This window comes from Sturnira hondurensis, unplaced genomic scaffold (genome assembly GCF_014824575.4).
Source record: "Sturnira hondurensis isolate 20B ecotype Veracruz unplaced genomic scaffold, ASM1482457v3 Scaffold0024385, whole genome shotgun sequence".
Classification (NCBI taxonomy): Eukaryota; Metazoa; Chordata; class Mammalia; order Chiroptera; family Phyllostomidae; genus Sturnira; species Sturnira hondurensis.
In genome coordinates, this window is record NW_028097016.1 from 964589 (window position 1) to 984367 (window position 19779).

General features: G+C 42.6%; 1 protein-coding gene across 4 annotated transcripts in view; it reads left to right on the plus strand.

Annotated features, from left to right (window-relative positions):
• Positions 1 to 19779, plus strand: part of UVRAG (UV radiation resistance associated) — a 287802-nt gene that overhangs the window by 196367 nt on the left and 71656 nt on the right. For all 4 annotated transcript variants that reach the window (XM_037038443.1, XM_037038440.1, XM_037038441.1 and 1 more), the window contains one exon: positions 18957 to 19035. In XM_037038443.1, the coding sequence (XP_036894338.1) occupies positions 18957 to 19035 (79 nt within the window). The remainder of the gene's footprint in view (positions 1 to 18956; positions 19036 to 19779) is intronic.

Consider the following 19779-nt stretch of genomic DNA (forward strand, 5'->3'; position numbering starts at 1 on the left):
GTTAGATTCCCACCCAGTCAGGTCACTTGCATGGGTTGTGGGCTAGGTGCTCAGTATGGCGCATGTAAAAGGCAACCACACATTGATGTTTCTCTCCCACTCTTTCTCCTTTTCTTCCCCCCTCTCTAAAAATGAATAAACAAAATCTTTTTAAAAATCTGCAGATGACTTCTACTTGTGTTGGACTTGGAAGTGCCCCGGCAAGACCAATCTGTGAACCGAGGCTGGCAGCTAGTAGTGCTGGGCCTGGGGCGATTTATAGAGAGTTTCAGGAGAGGCTGAGGCCAGGTGCTGCTTCTTTGAGAGATTTTAGAAAAATCTGCAGCATGAACTAAGACAGATCATTTGTATGGAAAAGCTTCTGGAAACAGCTTGGGTGGGCCCAAAAGTTGGCCTCAGGGAATCACCAAGGCTGGAAACAGCATGAGCCAGATGTGATACCCGCCTACTGGCTCTGTGACATGGAGGACACCTCAAAGGAACAGTGGCCTCTAAGAGAAAGCTTCCTTCTCAGCTCTTGCCCCAATGCTGGACAATTCAGTTCTTTCCCATATGTCTCTGGTGCCTTTCGAGCTGCTACCCCCAGCGCTGGAGCTCAGAGGGAGTGAGTCCAAATAAGTCTGTGTGCGGGCCCTTTTAAGCAGGACTCCTGGGGACCCCAGAAGTCCTCCACCTCCTTCATTCTCAATCCCGCTGGTTTTTACAGCCTGAAGTTGTGGGGACTTTTATTCCTGACACTGTAACCCTGGGCTGGCCAGCCTAGAATTGGACTGGGACCCCTCACTCCCCAGGGGGACCTCTACAGCCAAGATATCCCTCCCAGTATTTATCTGCCGCATGTGGGTACAGAACCAGCCTGTTCTGTGTCTCAGCCCCTCTTACCAGTCTCAGTATGGCTGTTTGTTTAATTCCCTGTTGGAGGACTTCCACTCAGCCAGATTTCAGGCAGTTCTGAATGTCAGTTGTTCTGTTGCTTAGTTGTAATTTCGATGTGGTTGTGAAAGGAGGTCAGTAAGGCATTTACCTACACCACCATCTTGACTGGGCATCCCTGCTCCGTATTGATTTAACTAGAAACTGCTGAGTGTTGACGCTACTGAGAACAGGAGGAAGGGGAAACGCAGACGCTTTGGGACCAGACGGAGAAGCAGTGTGTAAGAGAGAGAAGTCCTCATTCCCCCGAGTAGGTTGTCAGTAGATTATTTTTAAAACCATAGTATTGAGAAACAGGAATATAAGATATTGTTAGCAATATAGAGGGTCAGTGGCAAGGAAAAAAGCACCTTACAGTGTTAAAAATAATTGGCTCTGGGGTGAGGAATTGAGGTAGAAACTATTAGTTAATAAACATATAAACTGGCTTTTTAAACCTATACATATATTATTTTGATAAAAATAACTACTAATTTGTAAGTGTGCTTCATTTTTACAAAACCTTTTTATTTGTAAACCAATTTAATACAATTCCGTGGCCATTTATTCAGTGGTGGTTGTGTTAGATCACTGTACAGAGACATGTAAACACACCACTGTGAAACAGCCTAATGTGGTTATGTGCTTCTAGGTGATGGATAAATACTGATAAATCTCATGGAAGCACCATCATTTCTGATTTGGGAACTCTCCGGAATGGACAGTGTATTTGCATTGGGTCTCAGAGGATGAGAGGAATTTGAATGGGAGATTAAATGCCAGCTGTGGCCAGTGTTGTGCCACCGCGACTGGAAAAGTAAACGTGTGCAGGAAAGAAGTCAGGAGCGCTGTGGGAGGCTGTGTTGACTTCTCTGCCTTCCAAGACATTCTGTGAGTCATCTTTTCCCCAGGATTTACCCCTCCCGGCCCTATCACTCAGACACTCCTGGATTTAGTATCGACATGACTGTGCTGGGTTAGGTGGTTCTCTCTCTGCTGGCATCCTGACTCTTAAAGTTTTGGTCTAATTTAGAGAAGGATTAGGGAAGGGAAAAGAAAATCTGGATTTTACATAGCCAAATGTAGATTCCTGAGTATAAAGATGGAAACTGTCTTTCCTGACCTCATAGGCAGCTAGATATGGCTGTTCTCCCCCTTTTTTTTAGATCCTGAGATTAAACACTCATTTTTGCAGTTGGAATATAATTCTTAGAACCCTCGAGAGTTATGTAGGACACATCTAATTGTTTGCAAAGAAATATAATGATTTCATAACTGTAAAATAATTCATTTCTGTTATTTGTTTAAAGTGGTTTTCAGAAGTAATTGGGCAAGTAACTGGTGTGTGTAAGTGTGTGTGTGTGTGTGTAACATCCTCCAAATTTAGGTTTTTGTGCTTTGAATTTGTTTTCTTTTATATTGTTGGGTCCGTTAGAAGAAAGGCTGGCTTAGAAGTACATAGCAGAGCTAAACCATATGTTTTATACCAAATTAGAAACAGGTGAAGGTTGTTAAAATCCAGCAAGAGCTTACAAAAGCTTTAGACTCAAGTTTGTATTAAAGGCAGGTGCTTATATGTACAATAAAAGCAGTCACCAGCACACCAGCTTATTGATACATATGTGATTGATCTTTTTGGATAAAAACAAGGAGGAGTTAATAAATCACTGCACATAGCTATAAAGATGTTTGGGCTTGAAAGCCTGGACTGTAAGAGCAAATGTGGACCCGACGGAAATTTATGAAGCATAGATCCTTTTAGCTTTACTTAACAGCTAACATCTGACTGACCCAGGGGGACCATGGAAATTTATTGCTGGGCCATTCAAATATTTAAGCTGTTGTGTGATGTAGAACAGGTAAAGATTAGCCCAATAACAAATATGAGGCTATAAAATAAAATGAGATTTCGATGACTTGTAAGTACTTGTCAGAGGTCAGCTCTAGTGACTGGTCAGAAATGGGAAAAGCTTGTTGATAATTAGAGAAGATTGATTATGACAACCGAGACGTTAGCATCGCTTTCTGTCAGATCAGTGGTCCTCGGGGATCCCTCCTCCTGAGGGTCCGTCCGCACATAAACAGAGTGACTTGGGGGCCTCTTAAGTTGTCTTTTTGTGCTCAGACATTGGGTGAAATGATGAGTTGAGGTGATTCCTTTTGCAATTTCATAATTGAAATATGTCTGTCTCATATATATTCTGAATATGCAGAATTCCTAGACAGTATATTCATTCCAGAAAACTTATGTACGTGATTTTGAGCTTTGACATCTAGAAAGCAGGTGGGAAGGTTTTAGGCTTTGTGATGATAATCTAAAATTAACCTACGAGGTTTATGCAGTTAGATTTATACACACAGTTATTGAAAAATCAATTTATTAACATTAAGTGGATATTTCAGAAACTTGTGGATTTATTTCCAAATTTTTTGTCCACTTTTGTTTGTATGTTGTGAGAGTAATAAATGTGTATGGTCCTGTTACTAGGACTTTAGAAGTTACATTTTGGGCTTTAATAAGGTCTATAGTTATCGGTGTCAACAGTATTGGCCTTTTTGCTTAGCACTAAATCCAAAATGCTGTCGTACAAAAGCCACAGTTGGTGGTTTTTGAGGTACTAGCTTATCAAATCAGTTGACAAAAATGGTAATAATTTGGTTTGCGAATGTCTGATTTGTAGGATGAAGAAATTTCATAAGTCTTTTATAGAAGTCTTGAATAAGTGGGGTTTACCAAATAATCCAAATTTACAAAGTGGGATTAGTATAGTGTAGAATTAAGCATAGGATTAGGTGTCCAACAGGCATGGGCTGGAATTCTAGCCTCACCACTCTGTACATTTATTCCTTTCTCCATTCTAGAAATAAATATGTTCTAGACATTGTGCTCTAGGAACTAGAGTACAGTATTAATAAAATACAGGCTCCTAGTTTTTGTTCTTGTAGAAGATACTACAAAGGAATAAACAAGCAATTGCTGCACAAAGTAAAAGGTACCGTGTTAGTGACTGTGAAGGGCTCTGAGATAACACACGGGAGAGGAGTAACTAATCCAAACTCAGCGCAGGGCTGAGGTGGAGTGTGGTGGGGTGGAGTTGGTGGTCAAGGTTGAGTGTTAGGAAAGACTGTGTGACCATGCTAAAGAATTGTGCCACCTCAAGAATTGTGCCGATAGGGTAGTTGCTAGTATTGTATGGATGTGTGCGCTAATAGTAATACCTACTGGGTAGCGGGTGTTCGGGAAGTACAATGCCCAGCATCGGTGTCGCTGCTGTTGTTTCCACACTACTCACTGGCTCTGCGGCTCTAGTGCTAGAGGGCGCTACTTCCTGTTAGTTCACAGCAAGCAGCTTTCTGTAACTTGAACTTTTCTCCCTACCGAAGAGTTTGTCTTTTGTAAAAAGAAGGAGAGCCTAAAAAAAAAAAAAAGAATTCACCCTTTGAGCAAAACTCAAAAGCACTTCTCAAAATAAGAGTTGGACATCTAGGCATATTAAAGTTAAGAAAGAAAAAATAATGAAAATGTTTTTGAATCTTAACACTTATTATTATTTTCTAATTTACAGGGCTATATATCACTTAAATATTTGTTAAATGTAAATTATTTTTTTGATTACTCTTTAATTCAGTTTATTCATTTATTTGCAGATATATTTGTCGAGCACCTACTCTGAGCTTAACACCCAGGTCCTCAGGGAGCTTGCATTCTAATAGAGGGAATAACACATTTGTGTAGACAATTAAACTAGAGGGTAGAGCCCTGGCTGGTGTAGCTCAGTGGATTGAGTGTGGGCCTGTGAACCAAAGGATTGCGGTTTGATTCCCAGTCAGGGCACATGCCTGGGTTGCAGGCCAGGTCCCAGCAGGGGACGCAAGGGATGCAACTCCACACTAATGCTTCTCTCCCTCTCTCCTTCCCCTCCCTTCTCCTCTAAAGACAAATAAATAAAATCTTAAAAAAAATAGAGGGTAGAAAGTAAAAGGTGCATAAGAATGCTTTGTAATTTCAGGAGGAAGCAAAATAAATAAAAAATGGTATTTCTCCTTGTGGAACTTAAAGGTAGGTATGGGGAGGGTGGGATAAGGCATAGTAATATCTACAATAGAATGCCTACTGTAATATATCTGTGCTGGGTCTTAGATTATTTTGCTTAATTTAATTTTCACAGCAATCCTGAAAGATTGGTATTATTAAACTCATTTTAGAGTTGCAGAAACAGGTACACATTATAAGTTTACATTATAAGTAAGTAGCAAAGCTGAGGTCTGAGCCTATACCTCTCTGACCTCAGAGCCTTAATTTTTGCATGTAAATCTCCTTTCTACCTTCCTCTTCCTCTCCCCCCAGAAATTGTAATTGTAATTAAATAAATAATTTTGTGTTAAGGACTGAGCACTACTTACATTCCCAGAACTGATAAGGAAATGATTTACAGAGAGTATTAGGCACACTGATATGTTTGAGCAAACCTATATTATATGCACACTTGGTGAAGTTATCTGAAACTTTAGAATGGTAGATGGTTTTTCTTCCTAATTCATGTTCTGGGTGGAAACACTTCTGGCATTTCCAAACATGGTGGGTTTGCACACCTTGCATGCTTAATTGTAGGGGTTCGGAGTTTTTAGTGTTTACAGACTTCTGTGGGAAACGGGTGCTGTCAGCCTGGGCAAACGCAGGGTGGTCGTCGCTATGCGTGACATGGTTTTGACTGACTTGGCAGAATTGTTCAAAACTGAGTGTTAAAGAAGATATGGTTTCCACCCTTTGATTTTACCCTATTCACTGAAAGTAGCTTGTAGACTATTTTTCAGCAGTTACCAAAACAATATGGAAAAACTAGAAGGTTTCTATAAGGAAATTGATACTGAATTCTTTAATAATTTCCACAGCCCGGCACCTTACCAATTTAAAAAAAATGGGAATAATTTTTAACTTCCTTACTGAAATTATTTGGAATTTTATTTCCTTGAAATTCCATTCTCTTTTTAGCATGGTTCTCTCTAAAGAACTATATTTAATATTGACAACGTGAATAATCTTATGTAAATCTTCTCTGACATGATTTCTCTTTTAAAAACCTGTGGTGGCATCTTATTATCTACCACTGGCATATATAATATCCTATTATATAGGCTCTCTGTTTTCATTCTTTTTTCAATGAATACTTTTTATCATTTGTTTATAGAATACTTTTATCACGTATGGATCTGGGCCTGGGGCACACCTGCTGGCTGGGTGGGCGTGGCCTGTGGTCCTGCGAGCAGCAGGAAGGAACGAACACCTGGCTGTTTTCTCTCTTCTGATTCTCCTGTGAAGACTCTGTCACCCTCTCTCCATGAATTCTTTCCACGTTGAGATTTTTTGTTTGCTGCTTCTCCTCCGGTCTGTCATCTCTAGTCTTTCTTCCCTGCTCTATCATTCCTCTGTGCTTTCCAAAACCCCTTTCAGTGATCATAATATACACATGCTCAGCCTCTTTCCTAGATAACTGTGGATTCCACAGTAGAATAGACTAGATGGAGGTAAACTAACTGGCTCCCCTAACAGTACCCCAGTATCACTTACCCTGCAGCCTTCCCAAGGAAAGACTATTTCTTATCTTAACCTCCCATACCTCTGGGTCTAGAGTATTACCTTACCCCCTGTGTTTCCCAGTATGTGTTTGAAGTCATTTCTCAGTGATGCATACCTAGTGTTTTGGACACTTGGAATAGATTGATTTTTTTTCAAGATTTTATTTATGTTTATTTTTAGCGAGGGGGGAAGGGAGGGAGAAAAAGAGGGAGAGAAACATCAGTGTGTAGTTTCCTCCCACACGCCCTATGGCGCCCTGGTCACGCCCTGGGGACCTGGCCCGCAACCCAGGCCTGTGCCCTGACTGGGAATAGAACTGGAGATCCTTTGGTTCACAGGCTGGCACCCAATCCACTGAGTCACACCAGCCAGGGCAGAGCGGATCATTTTTAACACCTCTTTCTCTATATGATAAAATTATTTTCAATAATGATCATGAAATAAACAAACAATAATCACAAAAAAAGAAAAACAGAAAATTTTCTTTTATCGAAAATATATATATATATTTACTTTTTTATTGAACACAATTTGTGTGCTTATCTGCAAGGAGCAATTTTAAAGGTTTGTATTTTACTGTGCCTGGTTCAAGGCTGGTTTCAAATATTTTTGTATCCAAATAACTTTATCTAAAACCCTATTCCAGAAAAGAATTTAACTAAAAAAAGTAAAATTGCACATTGCTATTATTGTTTATTTTGAATCTACTGCTTAAACACAGCATTATGTAGCACCAGCCACTTTGGAGACACAAACTGGGCCCAAAGCCAACTTGGAAGATTCCAAACCATCCCAAACTTAGTAGAAACTGAAGTGTGTAGTTTAGTTCACTTTGTTGGGCTGTTCCCAACAAACTGGGATTTCTGTAAACCATCTTCCGTGTAGATAAAATGCTTATTAGAGTATATATATGAAAACACCCTAATTAGAAGCTAACATGTGTATTGAAATTAAACAGTCACAGTGGCAATTCTTTAGAACTTAGCCCAACAAAAGATTTTTTTCGGACTTCCGCCAAGATGGAGGCATAGGTGGAAACACTGTGCCTTCTCCCACAACCAAGTCTGAATACAACAAAGGTTTGGAGAAACAAAGACACAACCAAAGGACAGAAAATTGAATTATACGGAAGTCCAACTACATCTAACCGTTCAACGGGGACGGTAAGAGGGGCGGAGCCAGCAGCAAGCAGGGTTGGGCAGGACAGGTCCCCTGACCCAGACGTGCAGGCAGCCGGAACCAGTTGGGGTGCGGGGCAGACTGACCGCGGTCGCACATTCGCACACAGTGAGACGGACCACACAGGCCCCAGGGGGCGAGGGCTGATGGCGGTGGCACACTCGCGTGCAGTGGGACGAAACGCATGGGCCCGGTGATGGCAGCAGCTGCGGCACCGGTGAGGGCCGAGGTGGAAGGCGGCGGACAGGACGCCATAGTCCCTCTTTGACCCCACCCCCACATACAGCGTCACAACCCAGCGACTTAGTTGCCCTGCACTAGTGAACACCTTAGGGCTCCTAAGGTGGAATAGTCACGAACAGCCCAAAAGATGGTGCAAGAAGAACTCAAAGTCCCAGAGCCAATAACTCTAAGGGACCGAGAAATTGCCAGCCTTTCAGAAGCACAGTTCAAGACACTATTTATCAGGATGCTCACAGAACTGGTAGATTATAGTCACAAATTAGAGGAACATATGAAGGCTAAACTAATTGAAATGAAGGGAGATGTCCAGGAAACCAATAGCGATGGAAAGGGAACTGGGACTCAAATCAATGGAATGGACCAGAAGGAAGAACGAAACATCCAACCAGAAAGGAATGAAGAAATGAGAATTAAAAAACATGAGGAGAGGCTTAGGAACCTCCAGGACATCTTTAAACGTTCCAACATCTGGATTATAGGGGTACCAGAAGGGGGAAAGAAACAGCCACAAGTGGAAAACTTATTTGAACAAATAATAAAGGAGAACTTCCCCAGTCTGGCAAAGGAAATAGACTTCCAGGAAATCCAGGAAGCTCAGAGAGTGCCAAAGAAGTTGGACCCAAGAAGGAACACACCAAGGCACATCATAATTACATTAGCCAAGACTAAAATGAAGGAGAGAATCCTAGAAGCATCAAGAGATAAGGGGACAGTCACCTACAAAGGAGTACCCATCAGACTGTCAGCAATTTCTCAAAAGAGACCTTACAGGCAAAGAAGGGGCTGGAAAGAAGTATTCCAAGTCATGAAATCCAAAGACCTACATCCAAGATTGCTCTATTCAGCAAAGCTTTCATTTAGAATGGAAGGACAGATAAAGTGCTTCTCAGATAAGGTCAAGTTCAAGGAGTTCATCATCACCAAGCCCTTATTATATGAAATACTAAAGGGACTTATCTAAGAAAAAGAAGATGAAAAATACGAACAGTGAAAGGACAGCAAACTCACAGTTTAACCCCACCTAAAACAAAAGCAAACCAAGAGGACAGCTAGATCAGGAGAACCATAGAAATGAAGAACACATGGAGGGTTAGCAACAGGGGAGTGGGAGGAGGAGAAGAGGGGAGAAGGTACAGAAAATAGCATAGGCAGTAGGTAGAAAATAGATAGGAGGAGGGGAAGAATAGTGGGGGAAATATAGAATCTAAAGAACTTGAGACACGTGGTTATAAACTAGGGGGAGAATGGTGGGGGAGGGAGTGTGCAGGGGGAAGGGAATGAAGGGGGGAATAGAACAACTGTAATGGTATAATCAATAAAATATATTAAAAAAAAAGATTTTTTTCTGGGAGGAATATTTTATCACTGGTATTATTTAGATTTATTGAGTCACAGTGATAATAAATTAACCAGTGGGCCTATGTGGCTCAGTGGGTTGGGCAAAAGGTCACTGGTTCAATATCTGGTTAAGGCGCATGGCTGGGTTGTGGGCCAGTTCCCCCATTGGGGCTGTGCAAGCGTCAACCAATCAGTGTTTTGCTCCCTCTCTTTCTTCCTCCTTCCCCCTCTCTAAAAATAAATCTTTATTTTAAAGGAAGACCGATTTTTAATCCAAAGATTTTTGTTTAAATCTCTACAGATAATGTACCCTATTGTAGACTGCCACCACTATTCTGCCTTTTGTAGGCCACTGTCATTGCCGTCCTATCCAGTAGTGTCACTTACAGGCTGTCTCCTGTCAGTGTTCCGAACACTCTCATCCCGTCCTTCTTGCCTCTGCCCCACTTACTGGAAAAACCCACACAGTTGGAAAGATGGTAGCACTGTAAATTCATAGTCCTCCGTTCCAGTCGGACTGATAGATCCCAGAGAGCTGGTTCTCCTGCCACGTGCCTGCCTCAGACATTCTCTGCTTTTTTCCACGCCCAGAACGAAAGGGGAAAACTTCATTCGTAAATCACCTCATTTCCGACTGCATAGAGAAATCAGATATCAGATGGGAATACCTCATCCTTCTGTCAAGTACCACAAAACCTTTTATAATTACCTTCATCGTCTTCAGAATACCCTCTACTTCCTTGACGCTGACCGAGCCCACCAGTCTTTCAGCCAAGTCCCCTGAAAGTGCACCTGCATCGCCAGTAACTCTGCTGTGTCTTCAGGCTCTTCTCAGCGAGGTCAGCCTGCCTCTTTCCCTGTCTGAACCTGAATGTTCCATTAGGACCCCATTTTCCTGAAGCCTTACCATTGGCAGCTGTTAACTTTCTTATATGTTAGGTTTTCCAATTCAGAAGTTGAGTTTGTGGGTTTTTTGCTCCTTGTTTTTTCTAGGTTCTTCTCCTCTCTGTTGGTTAAGCAGACATACAAAACCCTTATTCATTTGAGACATATGCCCTTCAACTATCCCACCCTTTCACCTACCATTCTCTCCGTTACAACTCCCTTACTCGTCATGTATTTTGGCAACAGAAACAGAAGAAGCAGAGCATGCAGGACAGTCGAATGGTTTTTCTCCCTGTGTCAATTCTTGTTATTACAGATGACATTAACACACAAGTGGATGATTCATCCGACTCCCTGGCCCCTCGTTTTCTTGCTCTTTGTCACCAGTGACCTCTTGCCTTCCATCACATGTATTCACTCCCATGGCTGCACTCTTGAATCGTGTCACCATATCAGTCCACATTCAGAATTCCATTCAGGCGTTTTACTCTGCCTCTCCTCGTTCAGCTTGTTTCTCACCATCTGTGCGTTGCTCCTCTTGGTGACCTTCAGGACCCTGACCTCTTTTCCCAGTTCAGATTTTATTATGGCTCATTATTTTTGTTCCACCTTTCTCTTGCCCACTGTTGTGACTTTGTGTTATCCTGATAGCCCTGCTATTTTCTCTCTACCTGATGCACCTAAGCAAATGTCACACAATAGCATCCTTATAAATTCGTGATTGATAATCGCCGCTGGGCTCAGCAGCTCTGTTACACTTCTTTGTTCCAACTGTTCTACAATGTGATCGACCCTCTGTCTCACCGGGCAAAACGAAACATTGAGTCGCTCATGATCCTCTCCATCATCTTTCACTTCCAGCCATAACCAAATGTTATGATTTTATCTTCTAAAAGTCTTCCAGATTAGTCTCCCTTTTCCCACGCATTGTCACCTGAGTCCAAGCCACCACAGATTACTGCAACAAGCTGCTTTCACCTTCTCTAAACCATTCCCCACTGTAATCAACCTAATTTTTTCAAAATGCGAATAAATCATTGCCAGGAAAGGTGAAAGAGAAAGCATTAGTTTAAGAAACAAGTATCAAATGCAAATCTGAACAAGTTATACCTTTCTTTCAAGTCCTTCCATTTTTTTCTTCTAGTGGGGGAAAAAGAGACTATGATTTGACATGGTCCAGAAGGCCCTGCGTAATCTACCTTTCTGTCGGCTTCATCTCTTGTCACGAGTGCCCACAGTCCGACTGTATTGTTCTTTCGATTCCTTGGAGCGCCACACTTCCTCCTACCGTGGCCTTCGCCGTGCTGCTCCCTTTCATTGGAGCCTCCCTCCCTGAGCTCCTGCACCTTCCGAAATCTCAGTTGACCTGACCCGTCACTTTCTGCCAGAAGTCTTCCCTGGTTCTCAGTCTTTCATCTGTCTCTTTTCTGGAATGGTGTTCTTTTAATTCAGAGTACTTAATTTATAAATTCTATATTCGTTAGTGTGATCTGTCTAGCAATGTCTGTCTACTCCACTGGACTTCAAGCTCCATTATCTGTGTTTGTCCACCTTTATATCTCTACCTCCTGGCACTATACCTGGCAGAGCATGAAAATTTGTTGAATAAATAAACTATCCACAGTGGTCATTTTCTTTCATCCTTCCTGGTACAGTGCGAGAGCTGTCCCACCTGCTGTCCCACCTGCCACCTAGGGTAGGTCCTTTTCCTGTGCTGTCCCTATAGGCTGGCGAGCCCCTCCCTTCTCACCTCCACAGGGCGTTCTTTCTGCCTCACCACGGCCCTCCAGCCTCGGAGCGCTCCTCTCTGTGCCAGACTGCCCGTCATCTCCATTCCCTCACCCCCAGTCACTCCTGAACTCACACCAGGCTTCCTCCATCTCCCACTACTTCATTTAAACTTGTGTTTACCATATTACCAAAGCCACCTACCAGTGAACTCATGTAATTATAGCCAGTAGACATGTTTTCATGTCTGTTTTGCTTGACCTGTCAGCAACATTTGACCACTGATGGTAATCTTGCTTCTTAAAGTGACACTTTCTCTGAGCTTGTCTGGTGAAACACTCGGTTTTCCTCAAGTCTTTCTGACCTGTCCTTTCGTGCATCCCTCCCATTCCCTGTCCCTTGTGGATATTCCCATTACCCTCTCCTCTACGATTTCTTTAGGCCCGCTCATTCCTACCTATGGCTTCAGCTTCCATCTAAATTTTTATAATTCCTTATAAAGGAGTTATAAAAGGAGTTGACACTTCCACCCCAGATTCCTCTCCTAACTCTATATACAATAAAATTGTACATAATAAGCAAACACATGTATAATATATATACCTGCTGCTCCCGCAGTGTTCCCTGTCTCCGTTTGCGGATTCTACCGTCTGCCTAGTCACTCTGTCGAGAAACCAAAGGGTCATGTTTGACTCCTCTTTCTTTACCACTATCGGAACTAATATATCTCAAAGTCCTTTCACTTCTACTCACAAATTATTGCCCATATCTATGCATATGTGTCCCTCTCCATTGCTGGAATCCTAATCAAAACCATCACTATTCTGGCCCGGATCATTGAAACACCCTCCTAACCAGGTTTTGTTCCCCTTTATTTACTACTGGTTTTTAAGAGACAAACCCAATCCTGGCACTGCCAGACTTAAAAACCTTTAATTATTCTCTCCTTGCCCTTAAGGACATATTCTAGATAGCTGTCATGTGATGCATGGGACCTGGTGCAGTCTGATGCCTGCTGACCTCTCCAGCCGAATCTTTTAGCACCAAGCTTCACACTGTGCTCCTCACCCCAACCCCTAGCCGTCTATTGTAATGCCACCTGTACTTTTATCAAAGTTAACATGACAACTCCATTCTGTCACTTGCCAGGAAACTTTAAAGGTATCCTTGACTCCTCCACCTCTCACACCTCATACGAGATCTGTCGACAACCCACATTGGCTGTGTCTTCAGAACACGAGAATTCAGCCACTTCTCCCCGCTGCACAGCTGCCGTCCTGGTTCTCACTCCCCTCTTCTCTTGCCTGGGTTTTTGCAGTGGCCTCTCCGTGTTTTCTTTCTTGCTTCCCTGAAGTTTATACTCAGAGAGTAGCCAAAGCGTCCGTGTCTCTCTTCTTTTTAGAATCTTCCAGAACTTTCCCTCTTCTTACAGAGTAAAAGCCAGGCCCTTGCTGTGGCCTACAAGACCTTGCATGACTCGGACCCACCACCTCTAGGACTGGACCTCCTTTTCCTTTTCCCTCGCTCCGCTTTAGCCATTTTCCGTAGCCTGTGCCTGTGGCCTGCCTCATGCCTTATCACCGACTTGCAATGAGTTAGAGATAAAGCTTTACTGATATGCAACTTAGTAGAAAAATGTGAGAGTTTTTTTTCTTTAGACATGACAATGTGAAACATAGTGCCTTTTACTCTGCCAGGCGGAAGGAAAGAGAGATGGGCATTTCCAGGAAGTGAGGAAAGGCGGACAGAGCTGAACTTGGTGTGTCCATGACACCGTGAGGAAACCTCTTGAGCATAATAATGTGGCAGATAAATAAGGCAGACAGGTTGGATGAGTTAGGCCTTGAAAGCTAGGCAGAGAGGTTCAAATTTAAGGCAATGACTGATTAGGAAGCAGGGCTGAGAGAGTGATACGGTTTTTTAAAAATGTTAAGTAATTATACTGTATTTTAGTGAGTAGAGGACAGGAATGCTGCTGAACATCCTACGGCACATAGAGCAACAAAGAATCTTCCGGAGTGGCAGTGGGAACGGAGAGATAAGACTGTTTCACAGGAAAAATAATTTGTTGACTCGGTGAATCACTGCACGGGTAAAAGGCAAAGAAGCAGGTCAAAAGGGAGGTCACCCTAAACCTGCATTGTGGTCGAAAAGTAACCTGGACTGGAAAAGTAAGTTTAAAGTTAAAGTCACAGCCTCGCAACATATGACTGTGCATGGTCACATGTCGTCCTGCTGTGGGCAGGACTGATCTAAGTATGCACAGTCAAAATTCAGAATTAACTACGGCCACATCCTCATCCCCCGTTGAGCCCTGAAAGAACCAGACCTGGGTGAGGGGCTTTGAAGATGAGAGCAAGAGGCTGTCACCACGTTGTAGTCCTTTGTAAACAGCCAGATTCTACCATTTAAGAGTAGGTAGCACTTACAATAATTGTATCTTTTTAAGAAAGCATGATCTAGTTTTAGTTTCTTTTATAGTTTTCCCCCAAACCGAGTTGTATTTTCATGTATATACACATAAAATCATTGTTAGACACACACACACACACACACACACACACATGAAAATTTAATTGACAACATTTTCTTCTTGGAGACCAGGAATCTTTTCCTGTGTACCATTTACTCCAGTCGGCCAGTTGTGCAGCCTTAGCGGATGCCTATCATTGTAGTCTTGTACTGTCTTCACGGAGCCTGTGTGTTTAGTTTTGCATTTCTAGATTTATAGAGTCTTGGAGATGGAGAAGATATTATGCCTCATCTAGTCTCCTGGGTCGTCCGGTGTTCGATTCCCCTGCGCTAGTTTCTAGGGCTGCTGCCGCAAAGCACTGTGGGCTCAGTGGCTTACAGCGGCAGCGGTTGATTCTCTGGCAACTCGAGGCCAGAAGTCTGAAGTCAAGGTGTCAGCACGGCCACACTTCCTTCCTCCAAAGGCACAAGGGGAGACACCTGCCTTGTCCTTTCCAGCTTCTGGTGGCTCCAGCCTCCCTGCGCTTGTGGCTGTGTAACTCTCGTCTCTGCCTCTAGCTGCACATGACCTCCTCTTTACTGTGTCCCTCTTCTGCGTGTCCCGTATAAGGATGTACTTGCTGGATGTAGAGCCCACCTGGATAATCGAGGATGATCTCATCTCAAAATCCTTAATTGCAGACCCTTTTCGCCCAGTAAGTCACATCCACAGGTTCCAAGGATTGGGATATGAACATATCTTTTGGGCGCCTCCATTCAGCCCATGAAACCCCTGCATACATGTCCGTTATTTGTTGGCCAGTCTCGGATTGGCTTTCTCTGCCCAGGAGCTTTTGGATCTGCACTGACTCTGTGGTGTAATCAGTTTTCCTGTAACTTTACCTTTGACTCTGGTTCTCTGTGCTTGAAGCCAGGAGAACCAACCTCTTTTTCTCCCTGAACGCGCTTTACTAGCTGTCCCTGAGACTTCTGTGCTGCAGGCTAAGCTGCTCTGATTCCTTCTGCCACTTCTCCCCAGATTGTGTCCCCAGATGACTCCGAGGGAGTAGGAATAATGCTGAACCTGTAATCGAACACCTGATGCTGAGGTCACCTTTCTTCTACTAAGTAGGTGACCAAGACCAGGCAGTTTCTTGTGAATAACAAAAGACTGGACCATCTACTGCACTGTGTGCTTTTTATAGTCAAATGAGATGATTACAAAGCCTATAAGAAACATAAGCTGTAAGAAAGGTTCCAGTTATTTATCTGTGTACTTGTGAAGACAACAAACAGAACTGAACATAGATCTCTCAGTGTAGCAGGGCCCAGCCCAGAGTGGTTGTCAGTAGCATGTCCCCCATTGCTGTTCTGTTCCTTTTAAAGCAGACTGGGGTCCTACTAGGCTTTTGGTGGTTATGACATAATTATTTATTTCAAACTTAGATTACTTTGTACTAAAGAGCTTTAAATCGTCTTCACACATAACCTATTTATTACTAATGTACTGATTTTTACCATGTAGAGTCTGTGAATTTTTTAAACAGTTTGGAAATATAATTTAATTTGAAAAAGAATATTGTTCATTTGAATTCCCTTTTCTGTAAGAGCGTGATAATAGGAAATGTATAGTTCTTCCTCCAGTTATTTAATATAACACTCCCCTTTAATGAATCCTGTGTGCAGTGCTGAGGACATCTTTCTAGTTGTACTCGAAGGATCACGTGCTTATCTAAACCATCTGTGGTTTGCTAACATGGTTCTCTGTTGTGGACCACTCTGCCTGGTTTCAGGAATTGTAACTCTACCCTCTGTGGCTAAGGATGAGTCAGTGACTTCTGAGGTAAGACCCCCTCAAAGGGGGTCTTACCATCACTAGGCCAGACACCATCACTTGGGAGGCCTTCATGGAAGGACTCATGGGAGGAGCTGCAACAAAGAGAAATGGACTCTCGCCCCCGGCTTTGAGATAGCCTGAGTCCCCATGTCTTCTGGAAGAAGCACTTCCTGGCTCTAATCTCCTTAACCCTGAATAACTCCCCTGATGGGGAGGGGTGCAGCTCCTTGCCTTGCTAGAGTGTGTCCTGGAGAAAAATCTGGCATCACAAAGACTTCCTGATAAACCTGTGAAATCAGTGCTGTTAAGAGTGCTTTCATTCATATGTTAAGGGTTCGAGCAGGAAACCCCAAAACTCTCTTCCTGACAGACTCTGACTCAGACTAAGCCCTCAGATTTCTTTGAAACGTTATCTGCTGTTTGATCCTTGCCGCCCTGTATTCCTATGTATTCCTATGTATTACAATCCAAAAAAGCCCTTGGAAGAAGGGACTCAATGCCTTTTTCCCCTGAGAAACTGGCCACTGCTCAAGGCCTTTTTCCTCTGGGAAACTGGCCACCTCTCCTCCCCAAGCAGATCACGCCATGTCTCAGTCATGTTTACTCTCATCCGTGGCACATGGGGGGACTTGCGAGGAAAGTCGCCCCCACAGTTCTCTATCTATATTGAGTTAAGGTGCTTTTGATTTCTGTCTTATGTCTTGATGGTAACAGGTTTTACCTTTTAACATAGATTTCCTTTTTTAAGATTGCTTAATAAACATACAAATCTATGGACTTTTGCAAAGCACGGTGATTATGTAATAGTTATAGATATTATACTGTTCAACTTACAGTGACCACTTAAGAATTTCAAAGCAATTTAAGATGTGAACTCTGTCCTAATATTTGATCTGACTTAAAATTGCCCTAGCTGAACTTTCAGCTCCAGTCACTGTCGATTTGTTTCAGTGTTACATACATACCTTGTGACACTTTCTACAAAGAAGTCCCAATAAAGTAAAAATAAAAAATTAATGTTGTAAAATCAGTGTTTCAGAAATACAGAGGCCTGGCCCTCCATGCATGCTTACATCTGTGTACTCTTCCAGCCCGTTTGATGCAGCGTCTGTGTGTGATTTGGAGGTGGGACAGGTGTGGATTTGGAGAGCTGTGCACTGTCCACATGTGGTAGTTTATAGAATAACAGCTACAAAGTACAGAGCTCTAGGGCTCTAGTGGATTTCTTCCAAAAGGCCCCCTTGTTGTTAGGTCCGTCCAAATAGGTAGTTTCTCTGCATCCTACACAAACCCGATGGATTCTCAGACACCCTGGGAAAGCCTGGTGTTGCCCCTTGTTAATCCTGAATTTTCTTCACTGTCATTTTTATGCATCTCAATTTAGGACCAAATAATATATCATTTTTTTTTATTGCTTTAAGTACAAAGCTGTATCTTCTTGATGGGTGTGTGAAGCATTTGATGTTCCTTTAGTAAGGAATAAAAACAGTTCATGACCTTGCTGCTCCCCAGTGCCTGTAAATTTACAGCACAACAGATTTACCTGTTGGCCACTGTGTAATCAGCAACTTTCGAGAACTTAATCGAAGGCTCTTAAATTCTCTTTTATTTTCCCTAAAAAACAATATCCTCCAGGCCATATGGGATGTGTTTTTTCTTCAGGCAAATGAAATTAAGAATATTAAGTAATTATCACCTACCATTTATTTCAGTAAGATAATTTTATTCTTGAGAATAATTTTATATTGCAAAACTAAGGAAGGTGGAGTTTTCCTCTTGACCCTGTCTGTTGATAGAAAAATTTGTTTGAGAGGATAAGATGTATGTGTGGTCGTGAGAATTGGGAAAATATGACTAAGTAAGTATACTGTAACCTTTTCTTCATTTGCAGGAGTAGGAAAAAGGAAATAGTGAGGGAAACTTATTCCCTAAAATAACTCACTATCTTTATAAAGATCCACAGATCTCTTGCCTTTGTTGCTTCTGTGATTCGGGTTGAAATGGAAAGTCTTACGAGCACTCCGTCACATGAGTACATCGCCTTGGAGACACAGCATCAAAATAGCCACCACTGTGAATGTGAATGGACTTTTTAATGAATTTTATCCATATTAATGTTACTGATTTGAATAGCCACCTTAAATGAAACAGAAATCGAACATATTGCTCTCATGTCTGATTTTTTTTTCTTATTGTTTCTTTCCCATTTAGTAGAAGTTGAGATGCTGGGTCCAAGGTATTAGAGGAAAAATTTTCTAGGATCTTAATCTTAGTGTCATATGGTTATGATGTGTAAATATGAAACACAGTGACTTTAACTTCTAGGGTTAGGGGGTCACTTATTAATTTAATGTTATATTTTATTATTTCCCATTGCTGTTTATTCCCCCATACCCTCTTCCATCCCCACCAGCCATCCTCCTTGCCCCCTCCCACAGTCACCACACCGTCATCCAGGCCCATGAGTTCTCTCTCCCTCTCCTCTCTCCGCCGCACCCCACCACCCCCATTTTTCTCAATCCCTGTACCAGCCCCGCCCCAGGGACCCCCTGGCGTCACTGTCTAATATAGTCATCCCTTGTTGCATGACCTACTCAGTGTTTTCTTTGGAACACAGTACCCATCGTTCTAATTTGACTAACGTAATGAAGATGCTAAGATAATAGGTTGCAATGACTATAACTGACTTAGCCCAAGTCTGTAGATGTTCATACTGTATCCAAGAAACTTCCACCTTTTTCAACAATTTTGAGGTTGTTTCACCCAAATGTTGGAAAACTTCTGATCCTCTTTTACCTTTTTTAGGTTCCCATTATACCCAAAAGGCGGGGAGAAGTTGCAATTTGATTATGGTGTCTATCTTCTGAACAAAAACATAGCACAGGTAAGTAGTTCCTCGTTCTCCTACTTCCCACATACAACCACAGTTGACTGTTTTATTTAACTAGTTACAGTGTTAATACAAAGTCCTTTTTGGCCACAGCCTTATTCTTTGCCGTTATAAATACTACCGAGAAGCAGTGGGTACAAACTGGAATCCTCCCACTAAACTCAGAAGCTTATTGCTGGGTTGCCACTTGCTGGTACTGCACTCGGATGTGGGCTTCGTGGCCCTTTGCCTCTGCAGCTTGACCAGCGGCAGCTCTTTGCTCACACAGCTTGCTCTCCCAGACCACTCCTGGAGCGGCTCCTTTTGCATCGGGAGTTGCTTATGAAGTGCAAGTTCAGTGACTTTGGCAAGTCCTTGATGGTCTTCTCACCATATGACCCAAGGCCAAAAAGAAAAGAGCCAGCCCGTGGGCCTTCCAACCCATATTGGATTTTTGTGGTTCTCTCAAGGTCGTGCCAGTTAATATCTCATTTAAGTAATGCCTTTCCACATGCCATGGAAAGACTTAAAGGATGCTGGCTTGGATTTACATTTTCCTGAAAGAAACACATGGCATTTCTTTAGCATACTTGACTCTATTTCAGGAGGTAGACATTTCACAACTTCTCTCGTTGTAAAGGAAGTTCGGCATCAGTGCTTTGTTTTTTACGCGGAAACCGTTCCAATTGGAAGAGTGCGTGGTGGAGTATCCAGGGTTTGGCTGTTTAAAGACGTTATCACCTGTATCCCCAGAGCTTT